The sequence below is a fragment of the Poecile atricapillus genome, chromosome 27, assembly GCF_030490865.1.
Source record: "Poecile atricapillus isolate bPoeAtr1 chromosome 27, bPoeAtr1.hap1, whole genome shotgun sequence".
NCBI classification, from domain to species: Eukaryota; Metazoa; Chordata; class Aves; order Passeriformes; family Paridae; genus Poecile; species Poecile atricapillus.
The window spans coordinates 1,547,848-1,565,035 of NC_081275.1; the positions used below are offsets into that span (position 1 = coordinate 1,547,848).

At 65.0% G+C, this 17,188-nt stretch overlaps 1 protein-coding gene across 1 annotated transcript; it reads right to left on the reverse strand.

The window, feature by feature from the left end:
• Nucleotides 1-6,274: 6,274 nt before the first annotated feature.
• On the reverse strand, nucleotides 6,275-15,972 carry TBKBP1 (TBK1 binding protein 1). The gene is made up of 9 exons (XM_058858081.1): nucleotides 15,722-15,972; nucleotides 15,522-15,644; nucleotides 15,327-15,431; nucleotides 14,822-14,963; nucleotides 14,568-14,740; nucleotides 14,041-14,090; nucleotides 9,513-9,631; nucleotides 6,688-7,430; nucleotides 6,275-6,486 (listed from the first exon to the last, which is right to left on the reverse strand). Exons 1-9 carry the CDS (start codon nucleotides 15,941-15,943, stop codon nucleotides 6,358-6,360), a joined length of 1,806 nt encoding a protein of 601 aa, XP_058714064.1. The 5' UTR covers nucleotides 15,944-15,972; the 3' UTR covers nucleotides 6,275-6,357.
• Between the last annotated feature and the right edge of the window lie 1,216 nt (nucleotides 15,973-17,188).

A 17,188-nucleotide genomic window follows, 5' to 3' on the forward strand; every position in this document is an offset into this window, starting at 1 on the left:
ATGGGGATGAGGGTGGTCCTGCCCGGTGGGAGGGATGGGGATGTGGATCCGGCCCCACAGGTAGCGGTCCTGACCCACTGGGATCGGTCCGACCCCACTGGGATCAATCCTGAACCACTGGGATCAATCCTGACCCACTGGGACCGGTCCTGACCCACTGGGACCGGTCCTGACCCACTGGGATCAATCCTGAACCACTGGAATCAATCCTGACCCACTGGGACCGGTCCTGACCCACTGGGACCGGTCCTGACCCACTGGGACCGGTCCTGACCCACTGGGATCGGTCCGACCCCACTGGGATCGATCCTGACCCACTGGGATCAATCTTGACCCACTGGGATCCAATCCTGACCCACTGGGATCCAATCCTGCCCCATGGGATTCTACCCTGCCCCATGGGATCCAATCCTGCCCCATGGGATCTATTCCTGCCCCATGGGATCCCATCCTGCCCCATGGGATCTCATTCTGCCCCATGTGATCCAATCCTGCCCCATGGGATCCCATCCTGCCCCATGGGATCTATTCCTGCCCCATGGGATCCCATCCTGCCCCATGTGATCCAATCCTGCCCCATGGGATCCCGTTCTGCCCCATGGGATCCCACCCTGTCCTGCACGCCCCCGTCCCTCTCTGTGGGGTCCCACCCTGCTCTGATCATCCCCAGCAGGGTCCGGTCCTGCCCCATCAGCCCAAATCCCGTCCCGTGCAGTCCCGGGGGGTCCGGTGCTGCCCCGGTGGCTCCGGTGCTGCCCCGGTGGGTCCGGTGCTGCCCCGGAGGGTCCGGTTCTGCCCCGGGGGTCCGGTTCTGCCCCGGTGGGTCCGGTGCTGCCCCGGTGGGTCCGGTGCTGCCCCGGTGGGTCCGGTTCTGCCCCGGGGGCTGCTCGGACCGGGGCGGGGGGACAACCGGAGGCGGGACAGCGGCGGCGAGGGGCACTCAACGCGTGCCAAGCGGCAGAGCCGGGAGTTAAAAATACCCGTGGGGGCCCTGCCGACGGAAGTGGAGGTGTCGGCAGCGGCTGCTCGGGGCCGGGGGGGCTCCGGACTCCGGTGTCCCGGCCCCCGCCAGCGACCCTCGTACCCAGCACCGGGACCCCACCGAGGTGGGCGGCGGCAGCGGCGACCTCCGGGTCCCCCCCTCCCCAAAACCTGGCGTCCCCCTGACCCCGGGGGGGGTCACCCCCAGCCCGGCGTGCGCCCCCCGCCACCGCCGCGGCCACGGCGAGGGGACCTGGGGGAAATGCAAAGTGACAAATGACGCCCCGCGCGCGTTAATTGATGTGACGCGGGGCTGACACCGCGCTCGCACCCGGGGCCGGAGCCAGGGAAGAGGAAAGGAGAGGAGAGAGAAGGAAAAACAACAAAAAGCAAACAAATTGCGATCAAATGTTAAAAATAGGTCACGGGGAAGGAGCCGGAGCCGGTTGCATTTCAGCCGCGGGTTAAAAGGAGCCGCCCGTGGGTCCGGCGACACCGAGAGAGCCGGGACGGTGACGGGGGGGGACGAGAAGGAGGGGAGGGGGCGATGGAGATGATGGCAGTGGCACACGCCACCCCCACCATGAGCCTCTGCCAGAGCAGCGGGACCCCAGCCCAAATCCCACCTGCCCGGCACCCGGCTCCAGGCAGGGCCAGATTGTCCCCAAAACGCCGCTGTCGCAGCCCTGGAGGGGTGTAGGACACCCCCGGTTTTCCCGTGGAGGATCGGGATCCATCCTGGAGGGTGGCCCGGTGCTGGGGTGGCCCCGTGGTGGCCGCAGCCGCGGTCCCGGCGGGTCACGGCGAGTTCAGGCCGCCGGCTCCTGGATTTTGGGCCGGTGGCCAGAGCGGGGCCAGCCGCGGGTCATGTCCCTCCCGGCCCCGCGTGTCCCCATGGCCGCGGTGACACGTCAGCTCCCTGGGGACACATCAGCCACGGGGCCACCACTTCTGCTGTCCCCTAGAGCCCCGCAGGGAGCGGGGGACACTGTCCCTGCCCAGAGCATCACCCTGGTGACAACGGGGGGTGCCAGCACAGGGAGGAATTTGGGGAGGGAGGGGACGGGGGGTGTTCCTATCCACCAAACCCCCCCTTTGGGATGCTCGATGCGGGTGACCCCGAGTTTAACCCCACTTACGGCTCCGGCAGACGCTGTCCCGGACGCAGATGGGTTGTGACAGCCGAGAAGTTCCCCCCGGCGGGCTCTGGCGAGGCTCTGGCCGTGGCGAGGGGGGGTCCGCGAGCCCCCCGTGTCACGGCGCGTTGGCTCCGTCACCTCCCCGCAGCTCGGCGGCGGCTCCGGGCCGGCCCGCGGCTCCCCGAGGGGCCCGGTGGCACTTGTCTCTCCGCGACAGCCGTGATGGCGCTGGGCACATGGCAGCCGGGGCTGTGTTTGTGCGCTGTGTGATTGTCCCCGCTCCCCGCGCTGTCATTTCAGGCCGCGGGGACCGGGAGGGGGACACGCTGCAAAGAGCCGGTCCCGTCACGGGGATCAGGGACACTGCGGTGGCCTGGCCAGGAGGGGACACGGCGCGTCCTCCCCCAGGCCGGGATGTGCCGGGTGTGAAGGGCGGGAGGTCCCCGGGCACTCCAGGTGCCACCACCGCTGTCCCCTGTCCCCACGGGTGGAATCCTCGTGTCTCTCCAGGAAAGAGAGGGGTCACAAGCGTGGGACGGGGACAGCGGGGACAGGAGGGGCGGGAGAAGCGGGGGGAAGCGGGGAGCGGCCCCGCTCGGGGTGTGGGTACCCCAGGGTGAGACAGGGAGAGGATTCGGGCAGCTGGGAGGGATGAGGGCACCCTGGAGGGATGCTGGCAGCTGGAACACAGCTGGATACAGGGGTGATGCTGGGGATTCCATCCTGGGACACAGCTGGATACAGGGGTGATGCTGGCAGCTGGAACACAGCTGGATACAGGAACCCAGGAGTGATGCTGGCACCGGCAACACAGCTGGATACAGGGGTGATGCTGGGGGTTCCATCCTGGAACACAGCTGGATACAGGGATGGTGCTGGGGGTTCCATCCTGGAACACAGCTGGGTACAGGGGTGATGCTGGGGATTCCATCCTGGGACACAGCTGGATACAGGGGTGATGCTGGCAGCTGGAACACAGCTGGATACAGGAACCCAGGAGTGATGCTGGCACCGGGAACACAGCTGGATACAGGGATGGTGCAGGGACCCCCTACCCTGCCGGACACCGTGCCCAGGAGTGCCCAGGAGTGCCCAGGGGTGCCCAGGAGTGCCCAGGGGTGCCCAGGGGGTGCCCAGGGGACCCTGGGAGGACGCAGCCCCCCAGGACGATGCTGCTCTCCAGCCGGGCCCCCCAGCTGGATCAGGTGCCTGGGCTCACCCCAATGTGCTCTGGGCACCCTTGGCTGGTTTGGGCGCTTTGGGGCTACCCAGACCCCCCTGGGAAGGGGCTGAGCTGAGAGGCCGAAGCTCAGAGGAGCCGGGGACCTGGCAGAACACGCGGGTTGAGATCGGAGCTGTCCCCATGGGTGGGCACAGCCGCGGTGCCAGCCCGGCTCCCTCCCCCCGCAGGGCAGCCCCCCCATTTCTTATAAACGCCTCTGGCACGGCTCCCCCGTGACACGGCAGCTCTGGGGCTTGTGGTTACACCCCAGGGCTCCGGCTTTGACTCACACCGGATCACTGAGGGGCCTTTCGGGGCGCCCACGGCTGGAAAGAAACGCTCACCCGGGCAGGAGAGCCGGGCGCTTCCTCGCAGAGCCGTTTCCTATAAACCCCGAGGGAGCGGACGCGGGGACGAGCTGCCACCGCCACCCCCGAGCCGAGCTGGGGGTCCCTGGATCCCTCCTGGATCCCTCCTGGATCCCCCCTGGATTCCCCCCTGGATCCCTCCTGGATCCCTCCTGGATTCCTCCTGGATCCCTGAGGATTCCTGGGGATTCCTCGCTCGGCTGGGATCGGTTTGTGCTTGCAGGTGATGCCTTTGGAAGGACAAAGGGAATGAGATTCCGGCTGGAGATTCCAGGATATCGGAGAATCCCTCTGAGGCCAGGGGGAGCGGGACAGTCCCAGCCCTGCACGGAGCTCCCAGCGCAGCTCCAGGAGCATCCTCGGTCCCCGTGTCCCTCCCCCCTGCAGGGGACAGCGGGAGCCGAGCCCTGAGAATTGTTTCGTTTTCCCCCTAAATGATAAAAACACTGAGAAAAGGGAGAAAAAATTTTAAAAAAACCAAGCAAAAAAACAACACGCCAAAAAAAAACCCAACCCAACTGAAACTGGGAAAAGAAACCTTAAAGGTGCCCGAAATTGGAGGGGGTTTTGATGGGAAAGAAACGATATCCCCGGAGTTCAGAGGGGACGGTTCCCCCCGGGGATCCTCCCGCTGCTCTCGGGACAGGCGGGAGGTGACAGACCCCACCCCCTGTCACCGCTGCCCACCCCTCTTGTGTCCCTCGTCACTTTGTCACCCCCCCAAGAGCCACCAAACGCCACCGTGGGGACAGCGGGGCCACCACCCGCGACCCCCCAGGAGCAGGGACAGCCCCCAAGCAGAGGATTTGGGGTGTTGGGACTCCCCCAAACCCCCTCGAGCGTGGTGGGGACACGGCTGGGGCAGGTGACACGAAGGGGACAGTGGTTTTGGGGGGCCCTGGGGGGGTCCTGAGTCAGCTGCAGCCGCCCCCGGGGGGAAGCGGCACCGGGAGGGTACCGGGATGAGTAACGGCGGCCGCCGGTTGGCATTTATCAGGTGATTTCACCAAAAAAAAATAAAGAGAATAAAAAACGGGGGGAAAAGGTGGGGGAAGGTGGGGGCCGGGCACCCCCTGACTGCAGCCAGGCCCCGCCGCCTCCATCCCAGCGCGATCCCAGTCCCAACTGGAGGAGGAGGTGGAGGAGGAGGAGGAGGAGGAGGAGGAGGAGGAGGAGGAGGAGGAGGAGGAGGAGGAGGAGGAGGAGGAGGAGGAGGAGGAGGAGGAGGAGGAGGAGGAGGAGGAGGAGGAGGAGGAGGAGGAGGAGGAGGAGGAGGAGGAGGAGGAGGAGGAGGAGGAGGAGGAGGAGGAAGAGGATCCTCGCTCCCAGTCGGTGCCACCCCACCCTGGGCTCGGTTCAGGCGGGGGTCCCGTCCCTGCAGCATCACGGGGGGGGTCCCTGTGCCCACCGCGGTGCCCGGGCGGGGGGCGGGCGGTGGTCGGGGGTCGCTCTTCCCTCCCCGCGCCCCGGCAGAGGCGGAGATGAAGCTGCGATAAGGCCGCGGCACCGAGCTTTATCTCCCTTTATCTGTCCAGCCCCAAACTCCTTCCCGACCCCACCCCATCCCCGGGGGGGGGGCACCCACAGCTGGACCCCCTCTCCCTCCCCAGGGACCCCCAGGAGAGGAGACACCTTTGGGCATTTGGAGACGCATTTTGGGCGCTGGAAAGGTTTTATTGGAGTCGGTGGCGTCGCAGCGAGGGCGGCTCCCTCCTCGCGGGGGTCCCGGCGTGGGGCGGGCGGGGGTCGCGCCCGGCCGAGCCCCCGGCGTTGCGTGGGGGTGCGCGCTGTGACACGGGGGGGGACATGCAGCGCGGAGCGGCTCGGTGAGGGGTGGGCGGTGCTGTGGACCCCCCCCTCTGCCGGCGGCTTTGAGGTAGATCGAACGTGGGGGGACGGGGGGGTGACAGGGTGGGGGGCTCAGGGTGAGCAGCCGCCTGCAGCCCCCGGCTGAAGCGGGGTTTTGGGGGGCTGGGGATGGGGAGGGGGCTGCTGGGGGGGCTGCGCTGTCCCCACGCCGAGCGGGGGAGGGGGTCGGGGGGAGCCCCAGGGAGCCCAGTGCAATGTTGGGGGGCTTGGGGAGGGGTCCGTGCTGCTCCTCGGGGTTCGTTTCTCTGCAGCATCGTTGTGGGGAGGGGGCAGAGTTCGGGGGGTGCTTTTAATGTAAAAGAGTGGAAAGATGCCTGAACCGGCGGGACAAGGCAAAGGGGACCGAGAACAAGCAGCTGCCACCCCCCTTGTCCCAGCCCCGAGCCCAGGTGTGACCCCACGGGCCGGGGGAGGGGCGGCCCCTTCCCCTCACCTGCTCACAGGGGGCCGGATCCGCGACCCGGCCCCTCGGATCCTCCCTGAGATCAAGCAGCGACACTCGAGGGTGCAGGGGACAGCCAGGGACACACGCGGGTCCCCTCCGGCCACCACCCGGTACCGGCTGGAGCATCCAAACCCGGCCCGGGGGGCGAGGCGGGCGGGCATGAACCCACCCGGGGGTGGGGAGGGTGAGGCTGGGGGCTCCGGGGGGCTCTGGGGTGAGGAGGGGGCTCAGTCTTTCCGTAGCTACTGAAGACTTGGAGGTATTTTGGGAGGCGGGCGCTCCCGCTGTGTTTCCATGCAGCATCCAGAGGTCGGGAGAGGTGCGGGGCGAGGCTCAGATCTTGCTGTTCTCCAGGTGAGAATCGATGTGTTTGACCAGGGCATCGTCCGGGTAGCCGATGGGGAAAGCCAGCTGGCACAGCGGGCAGCTCCGCACCTCCGAGTCCACCGTCTCCAGCAGCAGCTGCGGGGGGGCACAGCGCCACGCTGAGACCCCCCCAAAAAAAACCCACCTCCCCAAAACCCTTCCCTCACCCCCCGCCAGCAGCGACAAACGGGGAAACTGAGGCACGCTGAGAAGCGCCACCTCTCTGGGGGAGGTTTTCCCCTCGGTTCTCCCCAACTTAAAACCCCGCGGGGAGATTTTGGGGAGGGGGATCCTTACGTTGATGGAAGGCCAGGACTGGGCGTGCTCGGCCCGGGCGTAGGCGGCCGCCGTCCGGTGCACGGCGTCGGTGTCGGGCACGGGGAAACCGGCGCAGAACGAGGCGCAGCGGATGGCGCCGGCCTCGGGGCTGGGCGGGCTGGGCAGCGCCCACTCCTCCTCGTCCGAAGATTGTTTCTCGAAGCGGACGTGCTCCTCGAAGGGCTCGTGGGCGCTCAGCGGGGCCCCCGCGCCCCCCAGGTAAAGCTCGCCGTAGGGCCGGTGCTTGGGCAGCGTGGAGGCTTCGGGCTGCAGCCAGAGCGAGCGGCTCTGCTGGTACAGGGCCACGTTGGTCACCTCCGAGTAGCTGCGGCGGCCCTGGAAGCCGGCCTTGATGTGGCGGCTGGAGGGTTTGGCGTAGGCCAGCTCCATCCTCTCGCCGGGCAGGCGGTGCGGGGATGCCGAGGTTGGAGAAGGGCAGGGAGGAGGCGGCGGGGCTGGCGAGCGGCGCTGCTGGGCGGGCGACTGGCTCGGGGGTGGCACCGGGGAGCGGCGCTGCTGGGCCGGGGACTGGCAAGGGCCGGGGGCTGGCGAGCGGCGCTGCTGGGCCGGAGATTGGCTTGGGGGTCCCGGAGAGCGGCGTTGGAGGGCGGGGGATTGGCACTGGGAGCGTCCCGGAGGAACGGGCGAGGGGCACTGAGGGGCTGGCGAGCGGCGCTGCTGAGCCGGGGAGTGGCACTGGGACAGCGGGGAGTGGCGCTGGCCTGGCGGGGGACAAGGAGGGGACACACGGGAAATGCTCCGGGTTAGCTCGGCGGCTTGGAAAGCGTCGGGAAATGTGGGAAATAAATGTGGAAACAGGTGTGGAAATAAGTGTGGAAAATGTGCCTCGGCAACCAGGAGCAGCCCGGAGGGACTGGGGGATGCAACTGTGGGGACCCCCGGAGGGAGGGGGGATTCTGGATCCTCCCAGGGATGGAAATTCCCCAGGAATGGAGGTTCCCCAGGGATGGAAATTCCCCAGGGATGGAGGTTCCCCAGGAATGGAGGTTCCCCAGGAATGGAGATTCCCCAGGAATGGAGGTTCCCCAAGGATGGAGATTCCCCAGGAATGGAGGTTCCCCAGGGATGGAGGTTCCCCAAGGATGGAGATTCCCCAAGGATGGAAATTCCCCAGGAATGGAGATTCCCCAAGGATGGAGATTCCCCAAGGATGGAGGTTCCCCAGGAATGGAGGTTCCCCAGGAATGGAGGTTCCCCGGGAATGGAGGTTCCCCAGGGATGGAGATTCCCCAGGGATGGAGGTTCCCCAAGGATGGAGGTTCCCCAAGGATGGAGGTTCCCCAAGGATGGAGGTTCCCCAGGGATGGAGGTTCCCCAGGGATGGAAATTACCCAGGAATGGAGATTCCCCAGGGATGGAGGTTCCCCAAGGATGGAGGTTCCCCAGGGATGGAGGTTCCCCAGGGATGGAGGTTCCCCAGGGATGGAGGTTCCCCAGGAATGGAGGTTCCCCAGGGATGGAGGTTCCCCAGGAATGGAAATTCCCCAGGGATGGAGGTTCCCCAGGGATGGAAATTCCCCAAGGATGGAGGTTCCCCAGGGATGGAAATCCCCCAGGGATGGAGATTCCCCAAGGATGGAACTTCCCCAGGGATGGAGGTTCCCCAAGGATGGAGGTTCCCCAGGGATGGAAATCCCCCAGGGATGGAAATTCCCCAGGGATGGAAATTCCCCAGGGATTGATGCTCTTGGGGTTGGATACTCCAAGGTATGGAAGCTCTGGGGATGGGACGCTCCCAGATATGGATGCTCTTGGTGTGGGATACTCCTAGGGGTGAATATTCCTGGGATGGGATGTTCCCAGGCATGGATACTCCCAGGTGCGGATATTTTGGGATGGATATTCCCAGGTAGGGATGTTCCCGGGATGGGACATTCCCAGGAGTGGATGATCCCACACATGGACACCCTTGGGGACCGACACCCTCAGGAGCTCATCCCCACCCACAGCACGAGGTCCCCCATCCCAAATTCCCGGTGTTTGCACCCCAAATTCCCGGTGTTTGTACCCCAAATTCCCGGTGTTTGTACCCCACATCCCCAATTCCCGGAGTTTGTATCCCCCATCCCCTTTTCCCAGTGTTTGTGGCCCCCATCCCCAATTCCCGGTGTTTTTTCCCCCAATTCCCGGTGTTTTTTCCCCTTTTCCCGGTGTTTTTTCCCCCTTTTCCCGGTGTTTTTGTCCCCATTTCCCGGTGTTTTTCCCCTTTTTCCCAGTGTTTTTTTCCCCAATTCCCGGTGTTTTTCCCCCTTTTCCCAGTGTTTTTCCCCCAATTCCTGGTGTTTCTTCCCCCTTTTCCCAGTGTTTTTTCCACCTTTTTCCCGGTGTTTTTTCCCCCAATTCACGGTGTTTTCCCCCCTTTTCCCATGTTTTTTCCCCTTTTCCAGGTGTTTTTCCCCCCTTTTTCCTCGTGTTTTTTCCCCCAATTCCCAGTGTTTTTCCCCCAATTCCCGCTGTTTTCCCCCCTTTTCCGGGTGTTTTTTCCCCCAATTCCCGGTGTTTTTCCCCCAATTCCCGGTGGTTTTCCCCCAATTCCCGGTGTTTTTTCCCCCAATTCCCGGTGTTTTTCCCCCTTTTTCCCGGTGTTTTTTCTCCCTTTCCCCAGTGTTTTTGTCCCCAATTCCCAGTGTTTTTTCCCCCCAATTCCAGGTGTTTTTTCCCCCTTTTCCAAGTGTTTTTTCCCCCTTTTTCCCGTTGTTTTTCCCCTCTTTTCCCGTTGTTTTTCCCCTCTTTTCCCGTTGTTTTTGCCCCCATCCCTCCCGGCCCCCCCGGTGTTCCCTCACCGCCGTTGATGCTCTTTTCCTGCAGCAGCGCCCGCAGGATTTGGCTCTGCAGGGAGCTGAGGTTCCGCAGGCGGCACAGCTCCTCCGTCAGCTCCGTGTAGGCCAGCGCCAGGTTCACCCTGCCGAGCAAAGGAAACCCGGGATTCAGCCGGGAAAAATCCTTCAGCGGGGATTTAATCCCGGTAAATCCCTCGGCAGGGGTTAAATCCTTCAGCGGGGATTAAATCCTTCAGCGGGGCTTGACCTCCCCCCTGGAATTTTGGTTGTTTTGTTTTGTTTTTAATAAATACAAGGAAAAAAGGTTTGGTGTTATCGCCTGGGTGGCTCTTCCAGAATTCCTCCAGGGGATTCCTGAGGAAATGATGAGCCAGGGGAAATAAAAAAGCCACCTCAGGGTGTTTGAAATTCCCTCTCTCCACCCCTGCCGACACCACCAGATCCAGAGGACAATTCCCAAAGGGGCCGCGGTGGCTCTGAGGGTGACACAGCCCCGCTGTCACCCCCAGAACCGACCCCAAACCAACCCAAATCCAATTTTCTAACTCAAAAAGGGAAAAGCGGCCTCGGATCTCGCACCGGGAGCAGCCGGGATGGGGCGGGCGCTGCTCCCCCCACTCCCCGCTCTGGGAATCGCTGCCAAAATCATCAATTGTGCCCCAAGTTGGTGTCGCTTTCCGAGCCGGGATTCTCGGCGGGGATGCGGAGGGAGAAGAGCCCCGCGGGGAGCGGAGCTCGTCCCGGCGCGGTCCCGCTGAGCTGTTGTGACACCGCCGGGACCCGGAGCCGCCGCTCGTAACCGCAGCTGACAGCGCCGGGCCCGGCCCGAGACCCCCGGGGCACAGAGACCCACCGAGAGGTGGGAAAGGAGGAGGAGAAAAGTGAGGAAAAAATGAGGGAAAGGAGGGGAAAGAGTGTGGGGGGAAGGAGGAAAAGGATAGAGAGAGAGAGAGGGGGGAAAAAATGGGAAATGTGAAGGGAGGGAATGTGGAGAGGTGAAGGGGAGAAGGAAAAGGAGGGAAAGGGGAAGAGTGAAAGGGAGAGAAGGGAGGAAAAAGAGGGAAAAAGGAAAAGAAGGAAAAGGAAAGAAGGAAAAGAAAGAGAAGGAGGGAAAGGAGGAAAAGGAAAAGAAGGAAAAAAAAGAAGGAGGGAAAGGAGGAAAAGGAAAAGAAGGAAAAAAAGAGAAGGAGAGAAAGGAGGAAAAGAAAAAGAAGGGAAAGAAAAGAGAAGGACGGAAAGGAGGAAAAGGAAAAGAAGGGAAAGAAAGAAGGAGGGAAAGGAGGAAAAGGAAAAGAAGGAAAAAAAAGAAGGAGGGAAAGGAGGAAAAGGAAAAGAAGGAAAAGAAAGAAAAGGAGAGAAAGGAGGAAAAGGAAAAGAAGGAAAAAAAGAGAAGGAGGGAAAGGAGTAAAAGGAAAAGAAGGGAAAGAAAAGAGAAGGAGGGAAAGGAGGAAAAGGAAAAGAAGGGAAAGGAAAGAAAGGAAAGAATAGGAGGAAAAGGAAAAGAAGGAAAAGAAAGAAGGAGGAAAAGAAAGAAAATAAAGAGAAGGAGGAAAAGAAGGGAGAATAAAAAATAAAAGATGGAAAAGGAGGAAAAGAAGGAAAAGGAGGGAAAGAGTGAAAGGGAGGAAAGGGAGAAAAAAGAGGAAAAAAGGAAAAGAAGGAAAAGAAAAGAAAAGAAGGAAAAGAGAAGGAGGAAATGAAAGAGAAGAAGGAAAAGGGAAAGAAGCGAGGATAAAAAAGAAAAGATGGAAAAGGAGGAAAAGAAGGAAAAGGAGGGAAAGGAAGAAGGAAAAGAAGGAAAAGAAAAAGCAAACCAAAACCCCGGGGGACACACACAGGATGTCACCTTTGTGTCCCCCAGACCCCTTTTTGCAGAGCTGGAGGAGCCAGGGCTGGGGACGTGCCCGACATTGGCACCCATGGGTGCAAGAGTCATTAAAACCCCCAGAATCCCCCCAAAAACGCTGGGCGGGGAAGGGGAAGGGCTGGACCGACCCCTCCAAATCCTCACCCCGCTCTTTCCAGCTCCTCCCTCAAGATTTGGCTCCTGGTTTTTCCCGGGAGGGAGAGCAAGAGGGAATAACCGCGAGCTCAAAAAGCCGAAATAAAAGGTCTAAACCTCAGCAAAGAAACCAGAAAAGAAAAGAAAAATAAAGAGAGGAAGATCGGGACGCGGGGGGACCCGCGCCCCACGCAGACCGCGGCAGAAACACCAGAAAATCACCCGGAGATGGAAAACGCCGATAAGGCGCTTTTCACACCCAAAATAAACGGTGGCAGAGAGAAGCAGGTGACAAAAAAAGAGCTGAATCGACAAGAAAAGAGCGCGGAGGGAAAAGCTGTGCCCGGGGAGGGGGGAAGGCGCCCCCGGGGTGAGGAGACAGCCCTGCCTCAGTTTCCCCATCCCAGCGTGGTGGATTTGGGCTCAAAAAATGAAGATTTTGGGGGTTCGGGGAATGCGAGTGGAGACGTTTGGGAGTTTTAATTTCCGTGGGTGTTGTGGGAAAGCGGTGAGAGGGGCGGAGGGACAATCTGGGGGTGAGCTCGGGAGAGGGAAATGTGGAAATAAAGGGAATTAAGGAGGGGAAGGAAGAGATGGGAGCCCCCCAGGGAAGGATCCAGCCCCCCCTGGATCCCCACGCTCTGATCTGCACCAGGACGACAGGAAACGGCGGCAGCATCCAACACCTCTGGAAAAGGAGGGGATGGATCCAGCCCCCCACAACAACAACAACACCCCGGCACCTTCCCGGCCCCCGCGTGTCACCTTTGATCTGTCCACAGCTCGGGCCCGCTGTCACCGCCCGGGCTGGGGACAGCGGGGGAACGGGGACAGTGACGAGTTAAAGCGGGGACATCGCCCCCGCCTCGGTGACACCGCCAGCCCTCGGGGGTTCCGGGGGTCCGGGGACATCGTCCCCACCTCGGTGACACCGCCAGCCCTCGGGGGTTCCGGGGGTTCCGGGGATCCGGGGACATCGTCCCCGCCTCGGTGACACCGCCAGCCCTCGGGGGTTCCGGGGGTCTGGGGACATCGCCCCCGCCTCGGTGACACCGCCAGCCCTCGGGGGTTCCGGGGGTCTGGGGACATCGCCCCCGCCTCGGTGACACCGCCAGACCTCGGGGGTTCCGGGGGTTCCGGGGGTCTGGGGACATCGCCCCCGCCTCGGTGACACCGCCAGCCCTCGGGGGTTCCGGGGATCTGGGGACATCGCCCCCACCTCGGTGACACCGCCAGCCCTCGGGGGTTCCGGGGGTCTGGGGACATCATCTCCGTCACGGTGACACCGCCAGCCCTCGGGGGTTCCGGGGGTCTGGGGACATCATCTCCGTCACGGTGACACCGCCAGCCCTCGGGGGTTCCGGGGGTTCCGGGGGTCCAGGGACATCGTCCCCGCCTCGGTGACACCGCCAGCCCTCGGGGGTTCCGGGGGTCCGGGGACATCGCTCCCGCCTCGGTGACACCGCCAGCCCTCGGGGGTTCCGGGGGTCTGGCCACGGCCCCATTTTCCCTCGGCTCTCCCCGGATTTGGGGTTGTTTTGACTCAAAGCCCCAAATCTGTGGGTTCAAAGTGTCCGTCCCGGCACCCCACAGTGCTCGGGGCCCCCCAGAACTGGTGGCACAGGGGACACCGGGAGGGGACAATGAGGGACGGAGGAGAGACCTGGCACCCAAACGCGGCTGCGGTGGGGTTTGGAACAGGGATGGAACAGCGGCTCCGAGGGGCCGGGAAATGCTCCCGGGACTGCCCAGGCTGGAATGTGGCGGGGATTGAACCGAGCCCGGTGTTTGGGATGGATCCGAGCCCGGTGCTTGGGATGGATCCCAGCCCGGTGCTTGGGATTGAACCGAGCCCGGTGCTTGGGACGGATCCCAGCCCGGTGCTTGGGATGATTTGCTTTGGCACGACTTTGGTGCCACAGGGCTGGCACGGGTCGGTGCCGCCCGGTGCCGCTCGGTGCCGCTCGGTGCCGCCCGGTGCCGCTCGGTGCCGCTCGGTGCCGCTCGGTGCCGCCCGGTGCCGCTCGGTGCCGCTCGGTGCCGCCCGGTGCCGCTCGGTGCCGCTCGGTGCCGCCCGGTGCCGCTCGGTGCCGCTCGGTGCCGCCCGGTGCCGCCCGGTGCCGCTCGGTGCCGCTCGGTGCCGCCCGGTGCCGCCCCGTGCCGCTCGGTGCCACCCGGTGCCGCTCGGTGCCGCCCGGTGCCGCCCGGTGCCGCTCTCTCGGCAGCCGCGAACCGTCAGTGCCCTCTGGAGGCAGCTCCGAGCCGACACCGGGCACCGGGACAACGCAGGGACACCGGGAACCGGGCACCGGAACAACGCGGGGACACCGGGAACCGGGCACCGGGACAACACTCGGCACCAGGCACCGCTCAGCTCCAAACCCCCGGGGGTCAGCGGGTGATTTTGGGGTGCGGGGTCCCCCCCGCTGCAGCATTTCAATGCGGGGAACCCCCCCCGGGAGCCGTCGGTGCCCCGCGGCCGGTCCCGTGTGTCCCCAGCCCTCGGGCCAGTCCCCTCCCAGCACTTACTGGTCATCGCCCACCTTCTTCACCCAGGCCATGTCCCGCTCCGACTGCTCCTGGGGACAGAGAGAGCCGCGGTCAGCACCGGGAAACCACCCGGGGCATGGGGGGGGTCCTGGGGGGTCAGACCCTGCCCCAATCCAGCACCGGGAAACCACCCGGGGCATGGGGAGGGTCCTGGGGGGTCAGATTGAGCCCCATTCCTGATCCGGGACCCCCACCCGGGGCATGGGGAGGGTCCTGTGGGGTCAGACCCTGCCCCATTCCTGCTCCTGGACCCCCAGCCACCGGGAGTGAGGGGTCTTGTGGGGTCAGACTGAGCCCCATACCTGCTCCCAGACACCCCCCGGCACCGAGACCCCCACCCGGGACATGGGGAGGGTCCTGTGGGGTCAGATCAAGCCCCGTTCCTGCTCCCGGACCCCCACCCGGACATGGGGAGGGTCCTGTGGGGTCACACCCTGCCCCATTCCCGCTCCCAGAGGGGTCAGATCCCGGACCCCCACCCACCCGTGACCACCCCCAGGCCCGGCCCTGCCCCTCACCTGCTCCCGCGTGTCCTGCAGGTGTTTGAGCTCCGCCTGCAGCCTCTCGCACTCTGCCTTGAGATGCTCCTCGCGGTGCTGGGCGCGCTGGTTCTCCTGCCGCGCCGCCTCCAGCTCAGCCTCCAGCCCGCGGCTCTGCCAGCCCCCGGCGCGCTCCAGCACTGCGGGCACCGCTCGGCTCAGCCCCCGGCCCCGCCGCGGGCTCCCGGGGGGCGCGGCGGGGCGGGGAGGGGGCGGCTCACCGTGGCTCAGGCCGGGGTTGGGGTGCAGGGCGATGAAAGGCACGTCCTGGGTGCCCAGCCCGGGGAAGGCGCCGCCGTCGCGCTGCCGCAGCTGCTGCTCCAAGCTCCGGATGCGGCTCAGGTGAGTCTCCACCAGCGCCCGCTGCACGGGGAGAGGACGGGGCTGAGCCCTGGCCGAGCTGCGCTCCCTCCCCGGGGCTCATCCCGCACCCCCAGCCCCGCACAGCCGGATTTGGGGGTCGCTTTTGGGAGTGACATGGCAGGAGTGGCTCCCTGGCTGGGAAAGGGGAGCGGGGGATGCCCGGCTGGCCCTGGCAGACATCCCTGGAGCCGGGATCATCCCTTGGAGAGGGAAGATGGATAAATCTGAGCATCCCTAAAAGCCCCAGCGTGGCTGAAACGCTTCCCTGCATCCCCAGGGATGCTGCCGTGGAGAGGGGAAGGGACGGGAAGGGAAGGGAACCCCGCTGTCCCCCGCTGTCCCCTGCTGGTGGCTGTCACCCACCATCTCTCCCAGCTCGGTCTCCAGATCCGCCTTCTCCACGCACAGCTTCTCGTACGCCTGGATCATCTCCTCCAGCTGCTCCTCCCGCTCTTTGCTCTTCTGGAGCTGCCGGGGGGAAGGTGGAGGGGATTTGGGAATGGGCGGGTGGCTCGGGGACCCCCCCAAAGCCCCCCCAGACCCGGTGTCCGCGCTCACCTCGTGCTGGAACTGGTTGAGCTGCTGCTGCAGCGACGCCTTCTCGCTCTTGAGCAGCGAATTCTCCTTGGCCTCGTAGAGGGAGAAGATGTGCTCCTCTCCGAACTCGCCGATCAGGGGGTACTGCGGCCGCGGGGCAGGCGGTCAGCGGGGTCCCCCCGGCCCCACTCACCCCCCCGGGGCTCCCCCTGACCCCTCACCTTGACCTCGTACATCTTGAGGCGCCGCTTGAGTGTGGAGTTCTCCCTCTCCAGCCCCGTCAGCCGGTTCTTGATGTCGTCGTAAGCGGTGATGAGGGCGAAGTGCGAGGCCGAGCACATCTCGCCCGACAGGTCGGTGTTGGGGCTGTCCAGCCAGTCCTCGTCGGGCCCCAGCGCCTCCTGGGTGAGGATGCTGATGTCGTCCTCGAACATGGAGTCCATGTCCTGCCTGCGGGGACACTCGGCTGGCACCGCACGGACCCGCCCGGGGCAGCGCTGGGGCCGCGGGGAGGCTGCGCTGGGGCAGGGGGAGCCCGGCTGGGTCACAGCGGGGTCTGCGGGAGCTCAGCCGCTCCCGGGGACAGCGGGGGACAGTCCCGGGAGCTGCCACCGGCAGCGGGGGACAGTCCCGGGAGCTGCCACCGGCAGCGGGGGACAGTCCCGGGAGCTGCCACCGGCAGCGGGGGACAGTCCCGGGAGCTGCCACCAGCACCGGCCCCAGCCCCACGCTGTCCCCTGCGGTGACAAGGGGACCCCGGCCATGCGATCCCCGGGGAAAGGGGGGCACGGAGGCCCTGACACCCCCCCAGCCTCCATCAGGACGCGGATGCGAGCAGAGAGCACCCCCGGCAGAGCCCCCCGGAGGAGGTGAGGGGGACACGGTGACTTTCCTCGCGTCCCCTCCCGGGAACGAGCACCAGAAATAGCGTCCGGTGCCGCTGCCTCCCGCCCTGCGCCGCACGGGAGCCGCTTCCCGGCCTCCCACGCCTCGCTCAGCCGTGCCCTAAATACCGGCGCTGCCGCTCGTGGCCCCCGGCGCTGTCCCCAACCCCTCCCGGGGGACCCCACCCCGCCCGTCCCGCTCTGCCGCAGCGCTGGCCCCAGCACGGGCCGAGCGAGGCTCCCGAAAACGCCTCCCCCGGTGGCTCCCGGGGTGTTTTCCGGTGGGAAAAGCGTCGGAGAGCGGCGCGGCCCCGCTCCGGAGCTGTCCCCTGTCCCAGGCGGGGACGCCGTGGGCAGGGGGAGGCGGCCGGGCAGGCTTGGCAGACATCTGGGAGCCACCGCCGCACGAATAATTGATGGCACAAAGCTGGCAGAGGGAGGAGAGAGCTGCAGGGTGACGGGAGGGGGGACAGCACGATCCCCTGGAGCCTGGGGACAGCCCCAGGGCAGCCCCAGGCCGGGGATCCCGGGGGTCCCGGGGGTCCTGGGGGGCTCCACTGGGACACGGAGAATAAATCACGGACAGAGCCCCGGCACTGCGACCCCCCCAGGGGTCTGAAATGCACCCCCGGGGCGGTGACAGAGGGGACACAGCTCTGCTCGGGCAGGGAGGTCACTGCCACCACCCCCTGGGGAAACTGAGGCACCCCCAAAGCGAGGATGAGACTCCCCAAGCTCCGGTGGCCCCCCCAGAATGAAGAACCCCGGAGCCCTGGGGGGTTCCCAGGCCCTGCCAGCAGAGGC